Source organism: Seriola aureovittata, chromosome 3, assembly GCF_021018895.1.
Source record: "Seriola aureovittata isolate HTS-2021-v1 ecotype China chromosome 3, ASM2101889v1, whole genome shotgun sequence".
Classification (NCBI taxonomy): Eukaryota; Metazoa; Chordata; class Actinopteri; order Carangiformes; family Carangidae; genus Seriola; species Seriola aureovittata.
The window spans coordinates 30,648,810-30,676,267 of NC_079366.1; the positions used below are offsets into that span (position 1 = coordinate 30,648,810).

General features: G+C 42.6%; 1 protein-coding gene across 2 annotated transcripts; it reads right to left on the bottom strand.

The window, feature by feature from the left end:
* Positions 1-2,400: 2,400 nt before the first annotated feature.
* LOC130164523 (heterogeneous nuclear ribonucleoprotein L-like) lies at positions 2,401-25,931 on the bottom strand. Of its 2 annotated transcripts, none has more exons than XM_056369316.1 (13): positions 25,579-25,931; positions 14,892-15,013; positions 12,677-12,914; positions 12,120-12,207; positions 11,704-11,798; positions 11,473-11,545; positions 9,495-9,554; positions 9,108-9,358; positions 8,896-9,017; positions 7,433-7,631; positions 6,414-6,471; positions 6,173-6,271; positions 2,401-5,290 (listed from the first exon to the last, which is right to left on the bottom strand). In XM_056369316.1, exons 1-13 carry the CDS (start codon positions 25,774-25,776, stop codon positions 5,235-5,237), a joined length of 1,659 nt encoding a protein of 552 aa, XP_056225291.1. In that variant the 5' UTR covers positions 25,777-25,931; the 3' UTR covers positions 2,401-5,234. The 2 variants fall into 2 exon arrangements, with proteins under 2 accessions (XP_056225291.1, XP_056225300.1); XM_056369325.1 differs by having other exon boundaries at positions 14,892-15,010; positions 25,579-25,930.
* Positions 25,932-27,458: the final 1,527 nt, after the last annotated feature.

Consider the following 27,458-nt stretch of genomic DNA (forward strand, 5'->3'; position numbering starts at 1 on the left):
ACATTTACTTTTGTCCGCCATATGTTTCTGCTTAAATGGCGTCAACAACTTCGAAGTTGTTGTTCCGACTTTAGGGGGCATTCATGTGAATATTCTGAGCCAGAAACAATTTTTTCAGATTATTCCGACACCACATGAAAGCAGAGTTATAAAACAAAGGGCCCCTGAGCACAGGGGATCCCTGACCCCCCAGGCCCCTGGGACTGCTCCTGTTCACTAATCCATCCACAGGTGGATGGTCACATTCTTTCAATAATTATATTTTGAGGAAGTATTGTTATATACAGCTGTCAGCAGTGTCTGGTATTAAAAAGGTCTTTAAAAAACGTCATATTTAACCTTTGAACACTATGGAAACCAAGAAAACATGATATTGGGGTTTTCTGAAAATAAAAGATAAATAATATAATAAATGAATGGACATTCACTGCACCACTGTCAGTGAGGTAGATGTACTTCTGGTTCAAATGGTTGGATTTTACCATCTTCTGTAAAACGTGGCACTAAACGGATGGGCTAAAATCCAAACTAGACCTAATTCATCCTGAATGTCAGAACTTGTTTTTGAAACCTTGTGACTTTTCTGTAGAAAATGGATTTGAGTGGAGACAGTCATCTGATTCGCAGGATGTTGGTGGTCAGGAGAAAATGTCTCGTCTTTGTTAATCCGTCCTCTCTCAGTTCATGTTGTTATTTCAGCTCATTTTAAAACGGAGAAGACACAGTTGTCTCAGACACACTGTTGACCTTGTTGAGCTTCAGCTGGTTTGATCAGATGACAGTCTGTCTTCACACCTGGATGTCAGTGTGGTTGAGTGTTATCTGATGACAGTCCAGTCAGACCGGCTCTCTGCTGCCTGTTTTCAGGAAAGCAGTGTGAGCAGCTGATAACATGAGCTGCTGTCATGGTTGCAGCTGAAACACACCACAAAGCCTTCAACTGTCATTTTCTTCCACTTTTTTACTTTGGCTTATCATTGGCTAATCACCACAACACATCACAACAGAGATGAAAAAAGAAAATTATTTTTTATTTTCAAAGCCACAAGCAGAATAATGAATTTCATATAAGTCAGATGAGGCTTTTTCCTGCAGTTTGCAGTGTGGTTCAGCTGAAATGTTGGTACTGTATATGTACAGTGAGATGTGCTGCAGAGTACAGCAGGATGGAGGCTCCAGAATCCTCACAGAGGACTCAGATCTGAAATCATTTAGTCCCTGAATTATTGATGAAAACACAAAACCAGCTGCAGAGTCTTGGATGAAAAGTCGGAGTCAATCATGTTCCTGCTTTTTCTGAAACTGTGCAGCAGCTTCTGGCTCTGAGAACATTCACCACCTCTTGTCTGGTCGTAGCATCTAACCCCAACCTGTACAGAGAGAGGTCAGAGGTCAGAGTCTGGAGCTTCCTGCTGCACAGTAGGAACTTATCATAGTCCGATATTCAACAAGAGAAAGACAAAAGAAGTTTCAGGCTAAAATATTATACATTTAAATCCAGACTTGGGCACGATGGGACCCCGACTACAGGCTGGTGTTTACGCTGCAGACTACAAGACACACCGTGCACCACTTTCGTTAACTGAAATATCTCAACAACTATTCAATGGATCACCATGAAATGCAGCAGAGACGTTCATGGTTCCCAGAGGATGAATCCTGATTACTTTGGAGATGCTCTGACTCTTCCTCTAGTGCCACCATGAGAGGGATATTTGTTGTTTTTTTTATGTTTTTGAGTGAAATTTCTCAACAGCTGTTGGATGGATCGCCATAAAATTTGGTTCAGACATTATTTTTCAGTATGAACTGTAAAGATTTGGGTGGTCCTCTAACTTTTTATCTTGCGCCACCAGCAGGTCAAAGTTTTAATTTGGTTTGTGACTAAATAACTGCAAAAGGTTCCCATCAGCCTCAGCTCCTCACCTGCTGCTCAGTGCTAATTAGCAAATGTTTGCACGCTAACATGCTAAACTAAGACAGTGAAAATGGTAAACATTGTAACTGCTACGCATGTTGGTGTGTTTAGCATTTAGTTCAAAGCACAGACTCACATTTAACCATAAACCAAAGTAAACATCTGGACAGTCAAACCACAACAAAGGTGAGAAGCAGCAGTCATGATCATACGACAGATCCAGGGACACTTCTCTGTATCAAAAAATCATAACATAGTTAATGTGCAATGACTAATTAGGCTGGTTCCAAATCAGTCCCAATGTTCGGGGAAAACAAACAATGATTGTTGAAAATTGTCACACATCTTTAAGGGTTTTTAGAATTATTTTTAAGGGCTGGATCATGGTGCAAATATAATAACGATTGTACATCTGCCAATGTGGGTTTGACCTGACGACTTTTTAGCCAGAGACAATCAATCAGAGACAAATCACCATCAACAACTGTCAAACAATTTAATGGTCAGACAGGGAGGACAAACACTCTGCAGCCCATCTGTACTGAACTCAGTTTAATCAGAAAGCAAAGATTACAGTCAGAACCTGCAGTTTAACTTCACAGACTCCGGTGCAACATATGACACAACATTTACTGATATCAGCCGCTAACATGAACCCAAACCTTACCTGCCAGAAAGAGCACATGGATTTCCCATGTTTTGCACGTGTTACATGGTATGAAATGCTGCAACATGTGGTACCATGTGGAGAACAAGTTACCACAGGTTATAACATGTTATAACACGTCACAAATACTGCAGATTTTCAAAGTTTCACCTTAACATTTTCAACATGTGCAGTAATGTGAGTCCTGCAGTTTAGTTTTTGTTGCCTGGACAAGTTAAACATTCAGCAGTGACAGACATTTTGGAAACAATGTCCCGGTTACTTTGGGCAACTGCAGAAGAAATAGTCCCTCTGAAACCTGTTGATAATATGTTCTACAAGGTGCTAAAGCTAGCATGCTAATGTTTTTAATGAGCATTTATAAAGTCATTTTTGTGTCATAGTTGCACACGTGAACATACATGTAACATTAACTCTGACTGACTTCATGGCAAAGACTTGCAGGTTGTGTTAAAGCAGTTTTTGTTGATTTTTTTATTGATTTTTTCTGCAGAATCAGCTGATATCTGACACATTATCACCAAACATGTGATCATCCAGCAGACAGGATCAACCCAGTGGAGAGAGTGTGTCCAGCTGATGTGGAAGCAGCAACTGTTTAACACCAAGTTCATCATATCTACTTTAAATCTAACGATGTGTGTGTTGGGTACCAGCTGACTGTGACTGCAATAACACTCACTCTCGAATTAAACACAGTGTGTAACTACACAAAGCTAAAGAACCACACTAAAGTATTGCTACTGAAAAAGTCACAGTTTAAACAACTAAAAAAACTGTTTAATTTAATCCTCAAACTTGAAATAATCTGTAAACATGGGTTCAACACTGGCCATTAATAATGTTGTGCTTTTCTTTCCGTTCACGTCTGGACTGATAACTCGATGATGATGTTTGAGATCATTTCCTCAGTAAACCAACACTGACCCCCCCCCCTTTATAAAAGTCGTTCAGAAGATGTACGGCTGTAAACACACACAGTTTCTGTAAAACTATTACAACAGTTCAAAAACACACTGACTTGAACACACCACTTTTTTTTGCTTTCTTTCCCTTTGCCTTCTTTTTTTAAAAACTAAAATAGAAATTAAAATCAATCGATCAATAAATCAAACAAATATAAATTACAATTCCCAGTGTAATTTTTTTCTTGTAGTGCTGCACTAGTACAGTACATACTTATACTTATACTTATACATACATGTAGGTACAAGATATGACGTCAGGGAATAAGAGGATAACAGTGAGAAGAATTTATGCTGTTGGTACTTTGAACTAACAGGTTGTTGTTGTCTTATTATTAACAGTGTGACTGTTACTGAGCAACAAGGGAACCTTTACTTTACACATTTTAAAGCTCCTTCAGTGTGAAGGTGTGTGTCCATGTGTAGTGTGATTATAGATCAGCTCTAGCTTCTATATTAATACTGTGAAAGTATCAAAGCCTCAGTCCACAGAGAAATGCACACAGCCTGTATTCAGAAACTGAGCCTTAAAACCAGCCGTCAGGACTTCTGGAACTTTGTGATGTCACAACAAAGCAGTCACCAAGCCCCGCCCACCTGGACCCACCATCCAAACCTTGCAGGATTTGGTTTCTCTGAGTGTTTTTACCTGAAATCTGCTTTATTTTTATTTTACCAATCAGAGGAGAGGCTCAGAGCCTCCTCTCTTCTGATTGGCTCACCGACCTGTTGTTACTAGAGCTCCAGAGAGAAGCCTGAGAGAGGAGATGTCAAACTACACTGAGATGAATCACAAATATATCTTCTTATGGATCAACAATTCATATAAAACAAGGAAGAAGAAAATATGGATCTTTAAGAACTATGTAGTTTAGCTGTCCTCTTTCCAGTGTTTTGAAAGAAATCACAGCAGATTTATATGATGTAATGGTGACACTGTGTCCTGTAATAACTGAATAAATTGTCTACAGTCTAAAAATATTCTTAAATTCCCACGTTGCTACCCTCTTATTCCCCTGCACCTTCATGTATGTGCTGGTGCACTCCACTGTACATTGTAGGCCGTAATCTAAAGCATTACAAACTGTGAAATAAAATAAATACTTAAAATAAATCCATATTTCTGCAGAACCAAACAAAGGCAATGACATATTAAAACAATAAAGATGTTGTAGGATTTAAATAAAAATCTCTAAACAACATGTCTCTCTTCCTGGCTGATATCTGATTGGTTTACAGTTTGTAATGATTCCTCCCTGAGTTTTGTTACAACAACAAATATTTCAGCCTCTAAAATTCAGTTTTATTTGTGTCTGTTGATAGTTACAGTTTAATCTTCAGGATATGAAAGGGTCGTTTGTAGAGGATAAAGTCATTTATTGATTTTGATTTGTCATGCTTGATTGAATGAAAGTGTTCAGCTGGAAGAAGACTTGTGTTCACACGTCGGTGCAGAAGGTTTTTCCTCTCAGACCGCCGACATCATTCAGGAAAAGGCTCATCAAACTGCCACGAGTCATTAAGGTGCTGCTCTTCTTAAAAAAAATGCTTCGTCATGACTCCATCACTCCCTGCTGCACGATGAGTCGACACACAAAACTGAAATCCTCCGTTCATCTCTTTCTCTTTTTGTAACAAACACGTTTCCTCTCTGGGTGACTGTGGCAGCCATCTTGTTTGTGGGTCACAGGTGGGAGGAGGTGGAGAAACAGAGTTTCAGGGTAAAGGGGTTGGAGCTGTCTGCAGGTCAGAGAGGGAAACAAGTTCACTTCATAGAGAACAATGATGACAGTCAGGCCACCCATATAGACATGTAATATATGACATATATGTCCCTATATAAGATATATGATTTTCATTTATATACAAATATGAGGCATGATTATAGGCATTATATGGCATGACATTTTGCAACCATATAAGTTAATGATTTAAAAAAAAAAAAATTATGCTAGGTTTATTAAAATATTTATATAAACATATATATTATTAATTTCTCATTGATTTTAAACATGTCTATTCTCCCATTCTAGGACAGTGGTCTCAGACTTTTGGACCCTAACATACAATATATATATATATATATATATATATATTATCAACATAATTGAGAGGCTTTGGGAAAGATATATATTTATGTAACATACACTATGTCTAAATTATAGGCATATATAAATGATAAATGCCCAATGTATATGTCCAATTTGTAACAGGTTTCATATATAATTCTTACATGTACATATATGAAAATTCAATATATGCAGATATATTACAATTGCATATGGGTAATGTCATTAACATAATGATGATGTCATTGAATATCGTCTTCACTGTCCTGAACGTCACTATGAAAACTTCCTGTCTCTGGTTATCTGTTTGTCTAAAAGCCACATCTGTATGAAGCCTGACATCTGGTGGTGAAAACAGGCAGGGACCTGACTGTCTGCTGCTGCCTGCTCTTTGGTTATAGATGATGTCACCACCTGAAACCTGCTGCCAGCAGAAGAAATGATCAGAATATTTTAAAAGGAAGTTACGTGGTGGAAGTATTTCTTTCACAGCTCCTACTGTTATATGTATACTATATATATCAGGTATAGTCAGGGTCAGCTGATAACTTACTGGGTATTCTGATCTGATGGTGGTTAAGGACGGTCAGAGCCTCCACCGCTTCAGTTTTACTGTCAAACTCCAACAGGCCCGACAGAGTCTTTGAGCTGGCTGCAAGGAGGAAGAGCAGGAGGAGAAAATGATGATGAAAAAGTGAAAAGGAGAAGACATGATAAAGACAGATGTTGAAAGGTGTATCCTGACAGTCAGATCCCAGTTTAAACATTTCTGGTCAGCGTTGGGTGAAACTCACGTTTGGCGTCAAAGACTTTGAACTTGCTGAAGGCGGGAACGTTGTGTTCAGTACAGAGCTGGAGTCAGAAACAGAGGAGAGAGGTCAGACTGTTTCTACTTTCTCCCCTTGCTTTGTATCTATTTTTTTAACTAATAAAATCACCAAAAGTTATCGATGGCCTCATCATGTCACCTAGAAGACAACCAGAGAGTAGGGACCAGCATAGAGATGAAATCTGCCCGAACAAGCCTATAATCATTTTATCTGATGTGTTGTGTTTGTTTAAACCAAATGTAAAACCACCTGATGGTGACATTAGAGCAAATAGCAATCGCCAGAGGTTCGATCGCTATTAAGCAGGGAGACTGGGTAACCTCGGCGGACGCCTCTGGACAAATGGAAGGAATCCGACAACATCTCATTGGTTGAAATCTGAGCTTTGGGACCTAAAAAGACTGTCTCCGTAAACTGAATGAATGCTTCTCAGAAATTCATCGCTGTTAGAGTTAGCAGAAGGAATCTAGGTTCGATCCCGTCGACTGCCTTCTCCGCATCCAGCAACATCAACATCAATTTTGAGCGTGAGCCGCTTCCGTTATCTGCAAAAGCCTCCGCACATTGTCCAAGCCAGATCGATTATTTCTTGTAATCTGAATTCAAGAGACTGAGAGGGCGATAAGATGCACATTTTCTACAATTCTTGCCAGGTTTTGGGAATAATGTTATTGTTTTCAATTGTCCAGAGACTGCTTTAGCATGTTTGTTAGGGCAGTGAGGAGCTTTTCAAAACACTCATGAATATTTGGCACAGTTTAGATTTGAAGCTACAACATGAAGTGGAAAGGTGAATTGAACATTAAAAGATAATCTCAGAACCTCATCTCATCTCTGAAGGAGTCCCACAGAGCTCCATCCTTGGCCCCATCTTCTTCTTTAAAAGGCTCTTTTTTTACCACCAAACTCCTTCCACCCCAGCTACGACTAAATATAATCCTTCTCCATTAAAAATGCAGGTGTGACCTCAGGTGCGACCTCACCTTGTGCAGCTGGTGTTGAGTGAGGGTGGGCGGGGCGTTGTAGAAGTGCAGGACGGTAGCGGGTGGCTGGATAATGTTCCTGCCGCTGTGTGTGCTGCTGAATCGGTTGTTCCTGGTCAGACTGAAGTCCTGGTAGCTGCTGCTGCTGTCGGCCAGTTCGAACACCTGACTGGGAATCACCGCGTGCTGCTTGGACACGCTGATGGGTGAGGGAGGTGAAGGGTGGGAGGGTGAAGGGTGGGGGAGGCGATGAAGGAAGACGGAAGAAGCTGGTCAGTCAGGGATATGATGTTTGTGTGTTTGAGCTGTGTGGGACAAAACTGAGAAGCTTCAAGAGTTGGACATGAGGTAAATGTGAAGATCAGCATCGAGTTTTAACCTTCTCTGCTTCAATCAAAAGGCCCCTGATGCACCATGGGGGATGTAGTTTACACAGGTAAAAGAATAATATAGAAAAAAACCCACTGTCTTTCCTGTTTGCTAATTCATCCAAACAATCAGCAAACCGTTGCAAAATGTTTCCTGCTCTAGTTAAAAACCACAGGCACACCCAGATGCATGTTGGTCCTAAACAAGTCTACCTACATAAATAACCTCATGTGCTCATAGTGTTACCCAACAATACACAAAATACTAGTTAACAAAACTAACATTTTCCACCTGCGTTTTAATACGGTGAAAATCTGGATAAAAACAGGTGGGACTTATAGAGTCTTTTCAACCAAGTACCTTCAACAGACCTGAAGAGTCTGGTGCAAGTCAGAGCAAATGAACATGTGATCAGTTTCTATCTCGTCAATCGTCCTGCAGCCACACTCTTCAGTTTATATTGTGGCTCAAGGAGGATGACAAAATCAAACACATTATCACAGTGATATTCTGACTTGTGTAGCCCTTCCCTGATGTTTAACACAAAAAGGAAAGTCAGACTATTTTCTTGTCTTGCTTTTTAATTATTTTGAACTTCAATAATATCAACAAAAATAAGTTCTGGTGATCAAGTTATCAATGCTGAAGGTTTACAACATCCTCTTCATGTCACCTAGACAACCGCTAGAGGACAACCAGAGACTAGGGACCAACATTTTAGAGATTAAACCTGCTCTATGATGTGTTCAATGGTATCTTTAAATATTTCACATTCACTAGAAAATGAATGAAGAATTTATAAATTCAACTGAGGCAAAACCCTCATCAATATGATAATCAATATCATTGATTTGAAGCCACAAGTGTCTCAAACAGCTGATCTGAGAATGAAATGATCTTCAACTGATTAAACATTTCTTTCATTGTTTGTTTGCTTTTGTTTTGGTCGATCATGTGATGAGGTAATGATAGGAACCCGACCACATCGTATACTAGGAGAAGGTTGGAGACCCATGTGTCAGACTCCGCCTCCCCCCACCTCAGTTATGCCTCCTAGATGACGTCTTAAAGTCAAAGGGAGTGGCGTCACTCACCAGACATTGAGCTTTTTGCCGAACACCTTGATGCTGTTGAGGTGCGTCACGGCTCGGTCCACCGCGTACTCGTCACCCATCTCCACCAACGCCGTACCGGGAACGCTCTTCATGAACTTCACCTGCAAACACAGCCCGCCACCAAAGTCAAAATCAGCTGATGTGAGGCGTGATGATGATTGACAGGTGTCAGAGGGCGACAGCACACACACCTTCTCCACGTTGCCATAGAGACAGAAAAGGTTGAAGATGCGACTGCAGTTCATCTTGGCAGGGTGGAGGCCGCTCACCATGGCGACGGCGCTTGAGGCAGCGTGGCCCAGGAATGAGGAAGAGGAAGAGGAGGAGGAGGAAGAGGCGTTCTTAGGGAGGAGCAGCGGGTAGGAGATCAGGTCCTGCACCTCCTCACTGCTCCTCCTGTACCTGCTGTTAGAGGGGAGGGGCAGCAGGGGGCAGTGTGGGCCTGCAGAGGGAGGGGTGGGGGGTGGGAGAGAGGCAGAGAGAGGGAGTGAGAGACAGAGAGGGGGAGGGAGAGGGAGTGAGAGACAGACAGACAGACAGACAGACAGACAGACAGACAGACAGACAGACAGACGTACTGTAGCCGTTGGATGGATGCTCTCCCAGGATGGCCTGACGCTGCCTCCCCTTCCCCCGCTCTGCAACAAACACAAACACAGAAAGTTTAGCCAAATTAGAGCTGACAGGTAGGTTGTGCCAATGGCACTGTCACACACACACACAAACACACACACGCACACACACACACACTCATCAGTGAAGTGTGGCAGTCTTGGAGTAATGGCCGAGGTTAGCAGAGTCTGACCCAAATAAGGGCCGAGCGGTGGGAGGTGAGAGCGAGCGCTCCCTCTCTGATGATTCTCCTCAGCAGGAAAATCTATTTTCAGCCTCCAACAGCAGCTTCAGCAGCTTCACCAACCACCTACAGTTTAACCTCTGTGTCTCCGGGCAGAGCTCCTCCCTGCTTCATCCTCCAGCCTGGAGCTTCCTGGTACGACGGGGTCGATTCTTTACTCGAAATACGTCTTTGTAACTGACGTCTAGAGACACATGAAAGTGTCACAGTTTCTGATCAGACCCTCTGGTTGAGGTCTGCTCAGGTTTAAAGGTTCTGTAAATGAGATTTTAAATAATAAAACAGCAGCAAACAGCTGTTCTCTATGTAAAGATATAGTGTAATGGAGTCCTGATGAGAGAACCAAGCCACACCCCCTCTGTGTGATGTCATCTGAGTTTCTTTGTTTTTTGTTTTGGTATCCACTGCATGCGAGTCCCTCATGTTAAACTGTTGTCCACATTTATAGGGGACCGCCCACAGGCGTGATGTCACAGTGCAGTACGCAGCATTCAGGTGAAAGTGACCTTCCAGAATTTCCTCCACTGAATAAGAAGAAACCACGTGTCCGTCTAAAAAGGCCTCAAACACAGAAAGAGATGAGACCAGATCACAGATGGACTGGACTGAGGACTACCGGCTAAGATCCTGGTCAGCAAGTCTTTACCGGCTGCACCAGTGCTATTTGTGCAGTCGGTCCCAGTGGATCAGTTCAAGGCTGAATTTCTGTCCCAGTCTGACCATGGAGCTGATACTGGTCTGGTTTATGAGAGGAGAACCCTGCAGGGTCCAGCTGCACACCTCCATGTGTCAGTAACTTGATGCTTCATAATGTTACATGATGTTTTCATTATTGACGGCTACAGTAGACATGGTAACGTTAGCTAACCTGTTGTTACCCATATTATGAATTTGTTCAGCTAATGTTGCTATCGCTAGCTGGCTGACTGTCAGCACTGCTGTGTAGCATATCACTGCCATGCTAAGGTGAACGGTTGTGGTTAGATTGTGTTTTCTGTAAGAGGAACTTTATTCATCTGTGTTTCTTGTCATGTGTTAATGACACTTTCACGGAGCTCCGTAACACCTTGCTGACGGGAATGTGAAGGAGAACAGGGGGGTGTGGCCAAAGAAGCGTTTGTTTTGGTCTGAGATGCTCTGGTGGTGCGACATCTAGTGACGATCGTTTACAGAACCTTTAGGAGCAAAAAAACCCACTTGGTTCTGTTTGGGTTAAAATAACGACGTGGTTACTTTGAGGAAATGAAACCTGTGTTGACTTAGTGTGTCGCAGTAACTACACACAGTAAGTCTTTCAATTAAGTTGCTGTTTTGTTCCCAATACACCCCGGCCCCCCTCCTTCTCTGGCATCACCTTTTGTTTCCTCCTTTGCTCCCGACGGACAAGAGTCCTTCGATCACTGGAGGACAAACAACAACAGCTGCTGTTTTTCTTGGGATCAGTCTCAGGAGATCAGGGACACAAACTCACAATTTACCAACAATGATGTCACGTCATAAACCGACATGATCATTGTATTTCTGTTCAACGTGACACTGAGGAGATCATTCACAGAGCAACTCAACACTTCTGGAATGAGCTGCCCCTCCCACTCTGCAACCAGGATACCTGAGACAATGTGTGTGTGTGTGTGTGTGTGTGTGTGTGTGTGTGTGTGTGTGTGTGTGTGAGAGAGAGGAGCTGAGAGGTGGCGTCCTACCTCGGTGCAGGAGGAAGGGTTTGCTGTAATCCCAGCTGCTGTTGTCATTTCGGACGACGTTCAGTCTGTTGGGCTGCAGGGGGCGACAGAGCACAGCACCTCTGGGTGGGTGTGTGTGTGTGGGCATGAGAGTGAGGGTGCGTATATGTGTGTGTGCACCTGAGTGTGTGTTTGTCAAGAGCACTCTCTGTGTGTATATGTGTGTGTGTGTGTGTGTGTGTGTGTGTTTACCCGAGCGTATTCGATCTTGAGTGTGCAGCAGCCGGCGTAGATGTCAGCGCCGTTCAGAGCCAGTTTGGCCTTCTGAGCGTCCTCCACTGACTCAAATGTTAACGAGCTCATTAAGGATGACTCATCATGCTGACAAGCAACGGGCCAATCATAGGAGAAAAACAAGACCACCACCACACCTCTAGGGGGTTCCCTGTCTGCTTCATTGAATCTAAACCTGATCTGGTCTCAACAAAACACTCCAGTCCAATTAGCGTTAATCCGCCTGCGTCGTATCGACACTCAAGTTAAAGAGACTGTTAAGCTCCGACCTGCAGCTTTAATGGAGTTAAACTGAATTTAAACAAGTCTCTGCTGATCTGAGAAACACTTTAAACACACACACACACACACACACACACACACACAGTCAGGATATTCCACCATGGCCTGGATGCCGTTGCGTTTGAAGATGACGATGCGCAGGACGTTACTGACGGGGTTACAGACGGTGTACAGCACATCCTAACAGAGAGAGAGAGGGAGAGAGAGGGAGAGGGAGAGAGAGAGAGAGAGAGAGAGAGAGAGAGAGAGGGAGAGGGAGTGAACACAGAATATCACTCAACTAGAATCACCTCCACGTGGTTGTATCCCTCCGCCAACCAGCGACGTATCAGGAAATATGGTGTTATGATGTCAAAGTGAAGTTGACCTTAAATGATAAAATGAAGTGATGACATTTCATCACTGACATCACGACATTTGACATTTGACCTTTGACCTTTAACCACCAAAATCTAATCAGTTAATCTTTGAGTCCAAATGAACGTTTGTACCAAATTTGAAGAAGTTCCCTCAAGGTGTTACTGAGATATCACGTTCACAAGGCCAAAAGTGCGTTTTGTGAGGTCACCGTGACCTTTGACCTTTGAGGACATTCCCGTTTCAACAGAGATGAGGTGAGTGTTGACGGAGGAGGTTCTGCTGGACTCACGGTGGTGATGGGGTACAGCGGGTTCTGGATGGACAGCAGCAGGACCTTGTTGCCGCTGGTGGGGTCGTCGGCGTTGGTGGGTCTGGTGATCCTCTGGCTGGTGGAGAAGTTGAAGAACGCCTGCTGCTCGGCGATGTAGACGGCCTCGCGCCCTCCACACAACACGCAACGCTCGGCGCTCTCCACGCTGTCGAACTCCACCAGAGCCTGGCGCTTGAAGGGCATCATCATCACGTAGCTGCCGACAGGTGACGGAGAGACAGGTGCAGGTCAACAACATGTTATCACTGTTTCAACATGGGCTCATTATTGAGAGCTGTAAACTACGGTGGCCCAGAGAGCTCAACGCACTGCGGCTTAAGAAAACACATGCAAACAGACAAAACACAAACAACTTCCGGAAACATCTCCATCAGTTTGACAACACACGAGCTGCAAATACTCACAACACAACAGGAAGTGTTTCCATGGGGACAATAAAAAGTGATGAACATGGCTGGGATGCACTTGTTGTTCAACGCTCTGTGGCTTCTGGAGATAAAAGCTTTGTTGTGTTATGAGTATTTTCTGAATTTGTCTGTTTTTTATTTTTTTATTTGCATGTTTTTGTGTTTTCTGAAGTTGCAGTGTGCTGAGCTCTCAGGGCCACCGTAGTTTACAGCAACGTCCTCTCGCCAACAGCTCCTCCAGTTATCTGTGAAGCAGCTGTGATGATCGCTGTAATAACTGTTTTCAGACGCCATGACAGCTTCTTTTCAGCATCATAATAACACACTCATTTATATGCACACACACAGTCACACACACAGACACACACACACACACACACACACACACACACACACACACACACACACACACACACACACACACACACACACACAATACTCTGTGTTTTCATTCAGCTCTCCACCGACACATCAGCTCAACTAGAGCCACACTGTTACTGATACTTAATAAATGATCACGCTGCCAACACTGATACTGATTTAAATATTAAAGGACCAGTGTGAAGAATTTAGTGGCATCTAGTGGTCAGGTTGACTATTGCAACCAGCTGCAGCATGTAGGAGAACCTACGGTGGCCCTCAGGTAACGAAAAAACGCAAAAGCCACTCTCTAGAGCCAGTGTTTGGTTTGTCCCTTCTGGGTTACTGTAGAAACATGGCGGGCTCCGAGGGAGAATATCTGCTCCATATGAAGATACGAAGCGCTCATTCATAGCTAATGGAAACAAAACGATTTGTAGTTACAGGTAATTACACACTAATGAAAACATGACTATAAATCTTATATTTAATTTCTGCCAATAGATCAACTAAATCCTACACACTGGTCCTTTAACACTGAGTGTTAAAGCTCCATGTTCTCTTCTCCTGGGTTTTATTTGAAGTATTGATCCATAAGAAGATATAAAAACTATCTCAGTGTAGTTTTACATCTCCTCTCTCAGGCTTCTCTCTGGAGCTCTAGTAACAACAGGTCAGTGAGCCAATCAGAAGAGAGGAGGCTCTGAGCCTCTCTTCTGATTGGCTGACTGTTTTCTGAGTGATCCAATAAAAATAAAGCAGATTTCAGGTAGAAACACTCAGAGAAACCAAATCCTGCAAGGTTTGGATGGTGGGTCCAGGTGGGCGGGGCTTGGTGACTGCTTTGTTGTGACATCACAAAGTTCCAGAAGTCCTGACGGCTGGTTTTAAGGCTCAGTTTCTGAATACAGGCTGTGTGCATTTCTCTGTGGACTGAGGCTTTGATACTTTCACAGTATTAATATAGAAGCTAGAGCTGATCTATAATCACACTACACATGGACACAGACCTTTACACTGGAGGAGCTTTAAATCAACAAAGAAAACGATGGAAACCATTTTGAATTTTCACTTAAAACTAGATTAGCTGCAGGGTGAACAGCAGTGGCTGCTGGGATGCTTGTTATGATGAAAGTATCTAAATCTGGTTGTTCTGACAGACACTCGTGCATCAGACACAGACAGGATACACCTAAATAACCAACAGCGGGAAAAAAAACCTTTAGTGCATGAACATGTTGAAACTGTATTTTAAAGGTAAAGGAACATGTGTAGCTTTGTATCTTTCTCTTATTGTGCCTTGATATGGATTTTTTCATTGAAGGAGAAGGAGTGGATATAATTTTAAAATCTTAAAATCATCTTAAAACATGTCTAGAGGTGACAATTTAAATGTAAAGGTTTACCAGATGTTGCCAAACTTGTCAAGTGCCTCTACCAAATCAGCCTCCACCACGGCGTCGCAGAGCCCTCGAACATGGACGACCGGAGATGGGGGGATGCGGTGACTGTCCTCCACACCGTCCTGCTGAGAGAAGAGAACTCACAATCCCTGAAATAATAATTATAATATTCTAAAAAGATGTTAACTAAGCTTACCATTCTGAAAAAAGGCTAACTGCACTAACCGTTCTTAAAAGATACTAACTGAGCTAACCGTTCTGAAAATATGCTAACTGCGCTAACCGTTCTGAAAAAAGGCTACTGCACTAACCGTTCTGAAAAGATGCTAACTGCACTAACCGTTCTTAAAAGATGCTAACTGCGCTAACCGTTCTGAAAAGATGCTAACTGTGCTAACCGTTCTGAAAAGATACTAACTGAGCTAACCGTTCTGAAAAGATGTTAACTAAGCTAATGGTTCTGATCCGTCTGCTAGTTTCTGGTTCTGGTCTCTGACTCCTCCTCTGAGTCTGGGTCTGACTGAGGCTCAAACATGTGGCTGAGTCTCTCTGATTTTCCTCCTCTAACCATCTTGATACTCTCTGCTCTTTCACCTGTCCACCTGGAGCCAGCAGGTGGTGTGCAGGGCATGAGGCCTGATCCAGATTTCTCAACCAGGAAGTGAGAGGAGACAAGCTTCAGACTCAGTTTTTATGTGTAAAAATCATGTTTAACATGAATCATAGCAGAGGATTTTCACAGTTTGTCTGGAGAGGAGCTTTAAGTCTGTTCCCATCAGATCAATGTAAAACTAGATGTTTGGTAGTGATACTCCAGCACCATGTGTCACACACCGTGTGAGAGTGTGAGCACATGTTTGTCTTTGTGCATCCACAGACTTCCTGGCCTCTGGTGTGGGGACCCCATAAAGATAGAAAAACAAGATCACACACACACACACACACACCTTTGTGATGTGAAACACAGACCAAAAGAGTCAGGACAGGAAGACGGAGAGTGATCAACAACCGTGAGAAAGACAGAGGCCCCACCCCCACCCCCTCTACTCTGTCCGTCCACAACCATGCAAACCAAACTGCAGCAACATGCAGGCAGGCACCACAGCCCCTCACACACAGGTCCATTCAGCCGTGTGCTCTGGTGTTTAACACGTGAAAAACACTGACGACAGGTTCAGACGTTAATGATCCCAGTGGTGGAGAGTAAGTTCTGTACTGCAGTTCTTAAACGTCTCACCTCAGCTGTTCAAATGATCCAATGTTTCACTACAAATCAAAGATAGGAGGAAACATTGGTTGGTTTTTATTAACAATCTAAGATCTGATCAATCAGAATCAGAATACTTTATTGATCCCCAGGGTCACGTTACAGTTGCTCCCTCAAGAATGGAAGTGTAACAGCAAAGAATAGAAAATAAGAAATAAGATTATAGAGATAAAGATGAAACATAAACATAAAATGTAAAAATATGTTCTTACACTGCAAAATCTTGCCAAGTATATTTGTCTAATTTCTAGTTAAAATATCTGATTACACTTATATATAAAATACAATCACTTAACATTTCAGTGAGATATAGGGTTTTATTTTTAGAAAATGCATCTTAAATATCTTGTTTAGTCAAGCATCTTGTTTTGACTTGTACCTCAGATGAAACAAGGTTTTTTTGACATGTCAAGGTTTTTAAGCTGCTGTGTTATTTGTAAAAGATCAATCATCTTTTTTCAAGATATAATCTTTACTTGACTTAAGGAAATACATTTTTATGGAAAAATCACCAATAATATCTGACATATATATATATTATTATATATATACAGAAGATATGAGAAATAGGCGATAGTTAAAATATACAATATAAATATAAATGCAACAGTATATGGTGAAATTACACAGTTGAAAATTGCTCTTGTCTGAACCGACAATAGAATAACTGCACAGAGAGTAGAAGTATAGCAATATTGCACTTGTTTGCATCATTATGTAAGAATCGCAGTTAGTATAGTATAATAAGCATAAATAAACAAATGATGGAGTAAAGTCTGCTGACTGCGGTGAATTAGGTCCAAAGGTTGAGGGACAAGTTGTTTAGTTTGATGGCCACATGCAGGAATGACTTCCTGTAATATAAGTCACATCAGTTACTGCACAGACATTACTTTTAATGACACTTGATCTAAAGCTCATAATGTTTCCTTACTTTTTACTTCAGTGACATTTTAAATGCAGAACTTTTACTTTGAAATGCTTTATATTGTGTTATTGGTAAATTTTACACCAGAGGATTTAATAAGTTTAGTTATTCTCCTCTTCAGTTTGGTTAAACTTGTGGCTCCTGCGTAACATTTGGGTCACCGGGGAGAGTTAGTGTGAGCGTCTAAAGTGATGACAATAAGAAGCTTTATTTATCTTTGTGGGTTGTTGCAGAGGAGACTAAAGATATGCAGCTCTGTCTGTGCAGCGAGATGAGTATCAGATGACATTAGTGAGGTGCGACTGAGAAAAAATCATGACAGTTGCAGTTGCAAAATCTCCTGTCTTGCACTTTTTAGACAACCTGTTTACTGTCTTTCTCAGGAAGAGGTTGAGCAAGTGTTACAGTCTTTGCAGCCTCTACCTTTTTGTTTCTGCAGCAGGTCGAGGCTGCAGGTTCACTCGCTTCTGACACCAACGCCTGCAGGAAACATGCTCTGATTGGCTGTCCGATGCCCTCCAGTAAGCACAGCGATGCTGACCTCTTAAAGACCTGATCTCTGGATCAGACTCACAGTATCAGTCCAAAATCTAAGGTTTTGAGAAGTTTGACATAATTACTAGTTGTATTTCATAAAGATATTGTAAAGGAGTCTGACTAAATAATGCACTGATGCACATTGTGTCATGTAGATTTTAGACATGTAGATTTTAGACAATGAGAATGTCTCCACGTGGTGGTTTCACAAGACTACAGCTAAAGAACGTACTTAAGCATAGAAGTGCTTTGTGCTAAATGCTAATGCTAACATGCTCAAAATGACACTGCTGATGTTTAGCAGATATTATGTTTATGATGTGTACTACCTCTGTTTGGTAAGTTAGCATGCTAAACACAAAGTGCAGCTGATGGAAATGATTTAGTCATTGGCACCAAAGTATTGGACAAATTAAAGTTCTGACCTGATGCTGAAAAGACAAAGGATCGCCAAAGTTACTACAGTTCATCCTGAGAGGAACATGTACCATATTTCATCACAGTCCATCCAATAGTTGTTGAGGGCACATCACTCTCCATGACTTGTGTCCCAATTCAGGGGATGCATCCTTCGGAGGACTCAGACTACGAAGGCGTGGCCCTTTGTAGTCGTCGTAGACCTTGAAGGCTGAACTGAAATGAGACTGTCTGGTCTACAGAGGATTTTACAGCTGTGCCCACCCTTACCATTGTGTCACAAAGCTGTAACCAATCAACCTTAAAAACACGTAACTTTTTTCACAAAAACTTGAAGTTTTAAGGCGATCGGTCTTCAAATGCAGCCTCTGAAGGATGCGGCCCCTGAATTGGGACACAGCTAAGGTCAGCCCTGTCACTGAGGGCACCTGCAAACCAAACATGAAACGGTCTCACTATATGTCCGCCGGACACCATTCCCACCAACTTCCTCCAAGCCTTATCCCATCATCTCTCCACAGGAGTGCCCCTAGGCTCGATGTTGGGGCCTCTTCTGTTTGCAATAAACACATAAACATCTCCTTTGGTGCAATTATCCACTTGCATGGCTTCTCATATCACTACTATGCAGACAACACCCAACTATACTCGTCATTCCCACCAGATGACCCTGTGGTCCCGGTACGATCCTCGGCTTGTCTCTGACATATCCACGTGGATGAAGGAATGCCACCATCATGATTGAAACTCTTACAGATGGTCCTGAATACAGTGACGCATGCGGTTTTAAATCAGCCCAAAAGGTTACATGTCACTCTGCTGCTCATTGACCTTTCTGGCTTCCCATAGCCACTGAAATCAAATCTTTATTGCTGCCCTCAGATTTACCTCTGGGTCTGCACCATCTACTTGAACTCAATCATTCAGGCTAATGCTCCTTGATGTCTGCCAAGGAACATCGTCTGACATCACCATCCCTGCACACAAGGTAATCTCAAACAAACAAACAAACAAACCTCCTCCCTTAACACCTCTTAACACCCTAACTAGCACTTACTGTGCAAGTTAGGTATGACCTCCTTTCGCTTTGTTCTTTTATGATGATGAAATTGGTTATTGTTCTTTTCATATTAATGAAAATAAACCAAAAATAATATGGAAACTGTTTGTGCAAAAAGCTGCATTATTAAGTTATAAAGTTATGATAAAATTGTCTGTCTCCAGTGAACCTCTGGAGCCAGGCCTGAGTCATGGTGGTTGCAGGTAGCTTGCCACGTTAGCGCAGCGTCAGACTGTGCAAGTAATTTTTCCCCCCTTTTGTTACATGAGTATCTTCTGTCTGCAGTGATGAAGGGACTGAGGTGACGGTGAATGCTAACCTCAAACTCTGGCCTTCAGCCGTCTCTTCAAAAACAGAAACGTGATGTCAGAATATATTTTTACACACTGTGGTCTGAACAGTCGAGTGCGCACTCCACTGCACCTACGCTGCACTCGGTTACTATAACAACGCCAAGCGGGAGGCCGATGGTTGAGACTTGGCCCATGTAGAAGAGGAGGAGAGGTGTTACCTACGTACTCGTGAGTCAACGATGAAGCGATGCAGAGACAGAAATGCTTTTTTTGTTTTGTTTTGTGTTTTTTACAATGTTGATAAGAGTAATTGGTTACCATGGTTACCTCGTGGTTAATCTTTGTGAAGTTGAGAACTTCCTCCTCTTGTTTTTTTCCTCTGCTCCTTGTCAGCAGGAGTGCAAAGGGGGGGTGCAGCTCACGCGGTTGCCATGGTAACTGAGCCTCAGCTTTTTTTGGGTGAATGTGTGTGTCTTTATTTAGTGTGTGTGTCTGTGTGTGTGTGTATATGTGTGTGTGTGTGTATATGTGTGTGTATATGTGTGTGTGTGTGTGTGTGTGTGTGTATGTGTATGTGTGTGTGTGTGTGTGTGTGTGTGTGTGTGTGTGTGTGTGTGTGTGTGTGTGTGTGTGTGTGTGTGTGTGTGAGAGCCTGAGGCTGAGCGTTCAGTGACATGTTGCTTCCTTCCTGTCAGGCTGCTGTATCATTACAGCTCTGTCTGACTGCGGCCTCAGCTCATCCTCTCCTCCTCCTCCCTCTTCATCCCTCGAGCTGCCTTTACCTTCATCACCTCCTCCTCCCTCCTCCCTCCCCCTCCCCTTCCTCCCTGACGCTTCACTGTAAACATTAGCTGGGTCAGCCGCCGAGCTAACGAGCTTTTAACGAGGCTAATGAGGCAGGATGATACATCATTTATAAACGACTACATGAGGAAATGTTGAGGAAATATTGTGTTTTTCTGGAGTGTGTGTGTGTGTGTGTGTGTGTGTGTGTGTGTGTGAACGGAGAGGAGATCTGACAGTTTGTCCCTGTAGAGCAGCTGTAAACAGAGGGCTCTGTGATGTGTGGATGGGGTTTAAAATCAGCTCGACTGAAACAGTTTAAACTACCGTTCGTGTCCATTAGAGACTTCCTCATGATTTTAGCTGAACATGTGAAGTTTCTCCCGAGGAGAGGAAAAGCTAAAAGGTTCATCTTCTGGGGATCAGGACTGGGGTTGAGACATTTACTGACAACATGTCGGTGTGTTAGATTCTGATTCTGATTTTTTGTAGCCTCATGGTGGCGCTGGAGGAAAACCAAAACCATAAGAATTCATCCTCAGGGGAGCAGGAATATCACATCCACAACACATTTAATGAAAGGTTGGCAAGTGTTCATAGAGATGTTTAGATATTTATTCATCACTTCACATCAGAGATATCCTGGTTTAGTTTTGTCCCTCAGGCGCCTTTGGAGGATGCGGTCGCGCCTTCGCATCCGTCAAACTGAAATGAGACGGTCTGGCTTACAGAGGATTTCCACTTTCCGTCCCCAGCTGTACCCGCCCTTACCGACGCATCCCAAAGTACCGATCCTGTCACCTAGCAACCTTGACCACATATAACTTTTCTTTTTCTTTTTTTTATACAGAGACTTGAGCTTTAAGGTCCTTGGTTTTAACAGTTGTACTGTTAAATTTAAAAGTGTAATCCTCGAGGTCCCTGTCGCTGTTGTTTGCCGCCATATTATTTTCATTACCGGCGCACCTGTTGGAGCCTTCACTGTCCAGTAAAAGAGGGATGCATTAGAAACAGCCTCTGTAGGATGCCGCCTCCAGCTACTCACAATGTGGCCTTTACATGGAACATGAGGAACCTGGCTCTTCAGGTTCCTGTCACATGACAAACAATATCCAGGTTCTGATCATCGGCTCGTGATCCTCATAGTTTGGTTTTTGGCCTTTCTCTGGATTTAGCTTCTCCGTCCGATCACCGGTAATGAAAAACAAAAGCGATAATAATCTAATTTACTGACTCACACTTTCCCTTTGGTTCAGCAGGTTACATCATCCACCGTCTCATCATTGGTTTAACTTACTAACTGCAATGTAAGGTGAGTCAAGGTCAACCTGCGGGCGCGGCTGTGAATGAGAATCCTGGACGAGAATCGTTATTTCTCTCAGACGACTCCAACTCATCCAGGATTCCCAAAAACAGGACAAAGTCCCAAACAGGTTTCTGAAACCAGGACACGGTGTTCCGCTTGTGCGACGTAAAACTGGGATAGTCCAAGTACCTGATCTTAACCAGGACACTCATGCAGACGTGAGTTCACTCATTACTCATCGTCAGCGAGACTGTGTCTGATTGGTCGACTGACAGAGGGTGGGAGTGTGACCAATCAGCAACAAGGATGGATGGGTGGATGAATTAATTGATGGATGGATAGACATTGGGTGAACAGATGAATGGATGGATGACATTTTCATTTTGAATTTAAATGGATAAATATTCATGAACAGACGGATAAATGGATAAAAGTATTGGATGAACTGATGAATGGATTTGATGGATGATTAATGATTTATCAGGGAACAGCGTTATGTTCAGACGAGCCTCCTGAATAAAAGACCAAAAATCATGCGCTCATTCATTCAGGTTTTTCATGTCATGGTCTTCAGCTGACACCGTGGACGATGTATTTGGACTCAGACTGGTTCTCTGCATCAGCCGCTCCATTTACTGAAGGACTCGGGTCAGTTTCACACCTCGACTGGTGATTTCTGTTTGATCTTCACTGTTGAACGGATCAAAGGTGCTTTGATGTCGGCTGGAGTCCGCAGAGAGCTCCACCTTTACCCACTGTCACTGAGTACAGTGTATTTCACTGCAGCACAGCAGGCGGTTCAGTCACAGTTAGGATGGGTTTGGTGTGAATGGTCTGACTGGTTTATAGAAACGCACAACTGGCGGTTTAATTGTTTTAATTTGTAATCTTGTGTCGTCCTGTTTGAGAGCACTTAGCACGAACAAAGAGGAGGCTAATTAAAAAAACAGGAGCTGCAGGATTTAAATAATCAAAATGTAAAGTGAGTGGTCGGTCTGAAATCGCTTTTACCTGCCTGTTTGATGTCTGAGAGCCACAGGAAGAGCATTGCTGTTTCAGTATCTCTCTTCCCATGATGCTGTCCGTCTTCAGAGTGTTGACTGATCTGTTAAGGAGGGAGCGAGCAGCAGCCGGCGGACTGTTTGATCAGACTCGCCTAACTCTATTACATCCTTCAGTGTGTCCAGATAAAACACTCATGCAGACGTTTCAGTGTTCAGAGCGTCTTAATGCACGATCTCAATGTTACTGACTCCCAGCAGCTGCTGAATGCTGCTGCATAGATTCAAATTTACCATACGCTGCATATATTGTCGCATATATCCATTTATTGATGTGTGGTTTCACCTTGTGAGGATCCTATAACATTCTCAGGCCCTTACAGCCCGCTTGGTGACGGATGTCTATCAGCTCGTCTGTGTACTTTAAACTTCCTAAATTCCCCCTAGAAACTCCTACATCCTTACCATACAACATACGGGAGTACCCTCACCTGAGGGACCTCTACAATCTGCCTCAGGACCTTTATATCCACTTAAAGACCCACTTGAACCTGGTACAGAATATCTTTAACCTCTGTTGAACCTCTAATGGATCAGACACTCGACCGGTAGAATCATCTTGATGGACTCTAGACCTCATGAATGGAACATAAAACCTCCTAAAACACCTCATAACTCGTCAAGCATTTCAGTCTGGACCAAAGTAATCATGTAATGAAATGTTCCTTTAATTCCAGATTTTTATATGAGCATATGCCCTTATTTTGGAGTTGACTTCCTGTATTTTACTGGCTGTGTTTGTTTCTCTGGCTCAGGCTCTTCTCTGATCTCACTGCAGGATTCGGCCTGAACTAACCTGGACACTAACAAGGTTACAGACTCACTCAGGGTGATGGTGTTCCTGTCGAGAGAATACCACAGGCCCATTCGTCAAGGTTAACAGATGGCCTCCGTTTCTGCTGAGTGCAGGCACTTCCAGTCACTGCCAGAACCTCGCAGAGACGCCATATTGTCTCACCGAGCAGAGGATCAGAGCCAGAGACACGTGGCAAATGAACAGACGTGGACATGAAAGATAATAATCCTGCAACAACCTGCAGAAAAACACAAAAATCTTCAAATATCTGCACAAGAGTCTCCGGAAGAACCCTAAAACCTCCGTGAAGCCGAGCCACGAGGGACCTCCCACACCGAGGACGCCAAATCAAATCACGCTCAGTGTATCTCATAAAACCACAGCCTCCTAAACAAAAGCAGAACATCCATCTAAAATCTCAGAGTGTCAAACAGTCTCTGCCTCTAGACCTGAGAGGTGTAAAACCTTTGAAGAGCTGACACAGAATCTCGGCCGTGCAGAGAAAAAAACCTCTTAAACCATATTTCAGTAGCACTGTTCGAAGCATACAGATCACACAGACGGAGAGTGGAGACATGGATAAAGCTGCAGCAGCAGTTTGACAAGTTTCTTCAGGTATTTCAATCCCTGGGTCACATTAAGACAACGGTTGCCAACCTGAGGACCAGGGGTGTATTGTAAGACGCCCCAGAATGACGCCCAGTATTTTGAATGAAAGACTCCAGGAAAGTTTTACAAATAAAACATTTACATGGATTAAAATTCATAATACACCAGCAGCAGTCGGCTGTGTTTACAGTTAAAGGTTTTAGACTTCAGAGATTACATCCAGGAAGTTGAAAAAACAACTTTAGAAATGAGCGTTGGGGAGTTTTGACGATAAACCAGGAAGTTTATTTTCAGATGTGACCTCTAGAGTAACGAGTGTGGTCCAGACCAAACTAGCATGCTAGCTTCTGATTACAGTGTTGGCTAATGTGCTAGCTAGTCATGTGATTCCATAGAACACACAGCAGAAGTTGTCTGGTTATTGGTTATATTTTTATTACGTTACACAACCACAGCAGCAAATAAGCATCTTTATTAGAACAAGGACATGCATGATTCAATGACCTCTAAAGGTCACCAGAGGTCAGATACAAGCTGCCTCCACGTCTGAGGTACGTAGATTATCTCCTGAAGCTTTCAGGCTTTAGTCATGAAATTGTTTTGCCTGTCTGCCCCACTACAAGGTACAATGACACAATGATATAAGTACCCATGATGCAATATTGTTCACCGGGGCTGTAGTTTTTTCTGAACTCATAAAACTGTTGTTTAACTTTGTGAAAATCAAGACCGTTCCAGTTTCTTATATAGGATGCTGACATCTGGGAAATAAACTCCAGGCACAGGCTTCATTTCTTCAGACAGACCAGTGAATGAATGAATGAATGAATGAATGAATGAACGAGAACTTGTATTGAGTTACTGAAGCTCATGGAATAGAAGCTAGACAGGAAGTGACTTCGACTCTATTAATACATCCATAGGAAAGAGCTCCACAGGGGTTAAAACCACAGGCCTATCTCTATCTTTTTCTTCTTCACCATGTGTCTATATGAAACAGGGGTTACGGGGCAAAAGGTTAAACCCACGTAGCCTACTAAAGGTTCTCCCAAGCGTTCTGAAGGAACACTAGAACCTCGTCAAGAAATCCAAGCACTTCATCAAAACCAGAACGAGAACCAGGAAGGTGAAACTGTCTCGAGCCCGCAGAGTCGTGCCTAAAACCCCAATGAAAGTGTGAGAACCTCCTCTGTGGAGGCCACAGGACCTCCTCGCAAACCTCTGAAACCTCAGAGAGAACCTCTGGAACCCCCCAACCCATCCCCCAATCCACACCTGACACAATCAACTCCTCCAAAGAGCTGACATTTGTTACTGGATAAGTTGAGCAGAAAGGTGTGACTGGTGTCCCTGAGCCAGTTTCCTGATCTAATGTCTTCCTTCAGAGACAGTTTGTCCAGGTTTGGTTTGACCTGAGACTCTTCTCACTCAACACAAGTAAAACTATATGAGAAAAGATCTTTTAAAACTGAAAACAGAAGAATCTGTGATTGTTTCCGTCTCATTTTACATGTAGTTTCATAGAAACTCGACTCTTCTCAGTTTGCATCTAACGACGCAAACTTCATGTCACATGTTTCTCTCAGTGTTGAGTTTCTAACCAGAAGCAGCGCCGGTAACAACCGTCACCCACCTTCCCTCCGCTCCTCCGGCTCCTGCTCTCGGTGCCTCCGCTCCCCGCTGCCTCCTCACCGGCGGAGTCCTCCTCCTCCTCCCCGTCCTCCAGCTCCTCTGCGCCGGCCTCCTCCTCCAGCCGGAGCCGCTTGGCTGCCCGGTGGTATTCACCTCCTCCTCCCGCTGCTGCTGCTCCTCTGTCTTCTCCCGCTTCCATCACAGACGACGGTGAATTCACGGATGAAGATTTTCGGTTAAACGGAGGAAGAGACGGTCGATGACACCTGCTTCAACTCAACCTCTGTCTCTCTCTCTCTCTCTGTCTCTCTCTCTCTCTCTCTCTCTCTCTCTCTGTCTCTCTCTCTCTCTCTGTCTCTCTCTCTCTCTCTCTCTCTCTCTCTCTCTGTCTCTCTCTCTCTCTCTCTGTCTCTCTCTCTCTCTCTCTCTCTCTCTCTCTGTCTCTCTCTCTCTCTGTCTCTCTCTCTCTCTCTGTCTCTCTCTCTCTGTCTCTCTGTCTCTCTCTCTCTGTCTCTCTCTCTCTGTCTCTCTCTCTCTGGTCGGTTGGCTCCAAAGACAAGAAGAAACACTGACATCTCACTCTGTCACAATTTCAGGAACAAAACAGTGACCAAGTGCAGCACCATCATTATTATTAGGTGTGATTCTATGAGTATTAGGACCCCATTGAGGAAAAAAATAATCTGACATTTCGAGAATAAAATCATAATATTTCAAGAAAAAAAGCCAAAATATTACAGAAGAAGAAGTCGTAATTTCAGTTAAAGTTATAAGAATATCATAGAATATCATATAAAGAATATGTTATAAGAATATAGTCGTTTTTACAGTTTGCAGGAAGTAAACACATCCATGACTAGAATAAACAAGCCTGGAGGTGTAGTAGATTTTAAAAAATCTACTACACCTCCCAGCCTTTTTTTTTTATTTTTTATTTTTTTAATTATTTTATCATTTTTTACTAAAAGTAAAAAAATATATATTTTTTATTAGTCCGCGACTAAAGTGCCGTGTTCACTTCCTGTTTACAGTTGTTTGTTTATTGAGTGAGAAACTGGAACCAGGTCAGAGTCTCCAGCTGGATGGAGGTCAGGTTACCACAGCAACAGCACACCTGTCAAACTGCACCTCAGCCTCTGAAGACGTGCACCAAATCTATAATGTCAGGAAACGTCACCCCTGACTTTTCACACACAGACGGTAAAAAGATGCTTTTATTTTTATTTCCTGTCACAGTCTTTTATTTAAACCTTGAAGTCAGTTTCAAGCCAGACTTTTTTTTTTCTTCACCAAGTGAGACATCCTGTCAATAAACAGTCTTTGTATCTTTGATCTCTCTCTCAGCTGTAAACAGACTCTGATGTTAATTTCCTCCTTTTACAGTGAAATATTTATTTTAACAAACTGAACTTTATTTGATATTTTATTGATCTCATTTATTTTGAAAACTTCATCTTTACATTTGAGTTTCTTTCTTTAATTTTTAATAATCAGACTTCAGCTCCACCCAGTGGCTGTTCACTTCATTTACATTTAATGTGTTTTTGTTTTTATATTTATCAGCTGTTTGTTGTTGCTCTGTCACTGTGGTGTTTGTTAGTGAAGATTAAATATATAATGATGATTTTTTCTCTTTATTTTCTTTGTATTTCTGATTGATGGATTCATTTAAATCTTTGTATTCCTTCCACTGCAGTTATTGTGTCTTTGCTGTTTCTTTTCACTTGTTTGTTTTTCTAGTTTTTAATTCTTTTGTTTTTTCTCTCACTTTTTATGATTAAAATTTTTTTACGTTGAGATTTTAACATGAGCTTCACCTGCAGATCACTTCATAAGAAAGATATACAGTGTATTTGTAATGTTTCATGTGTGTGAATAAAA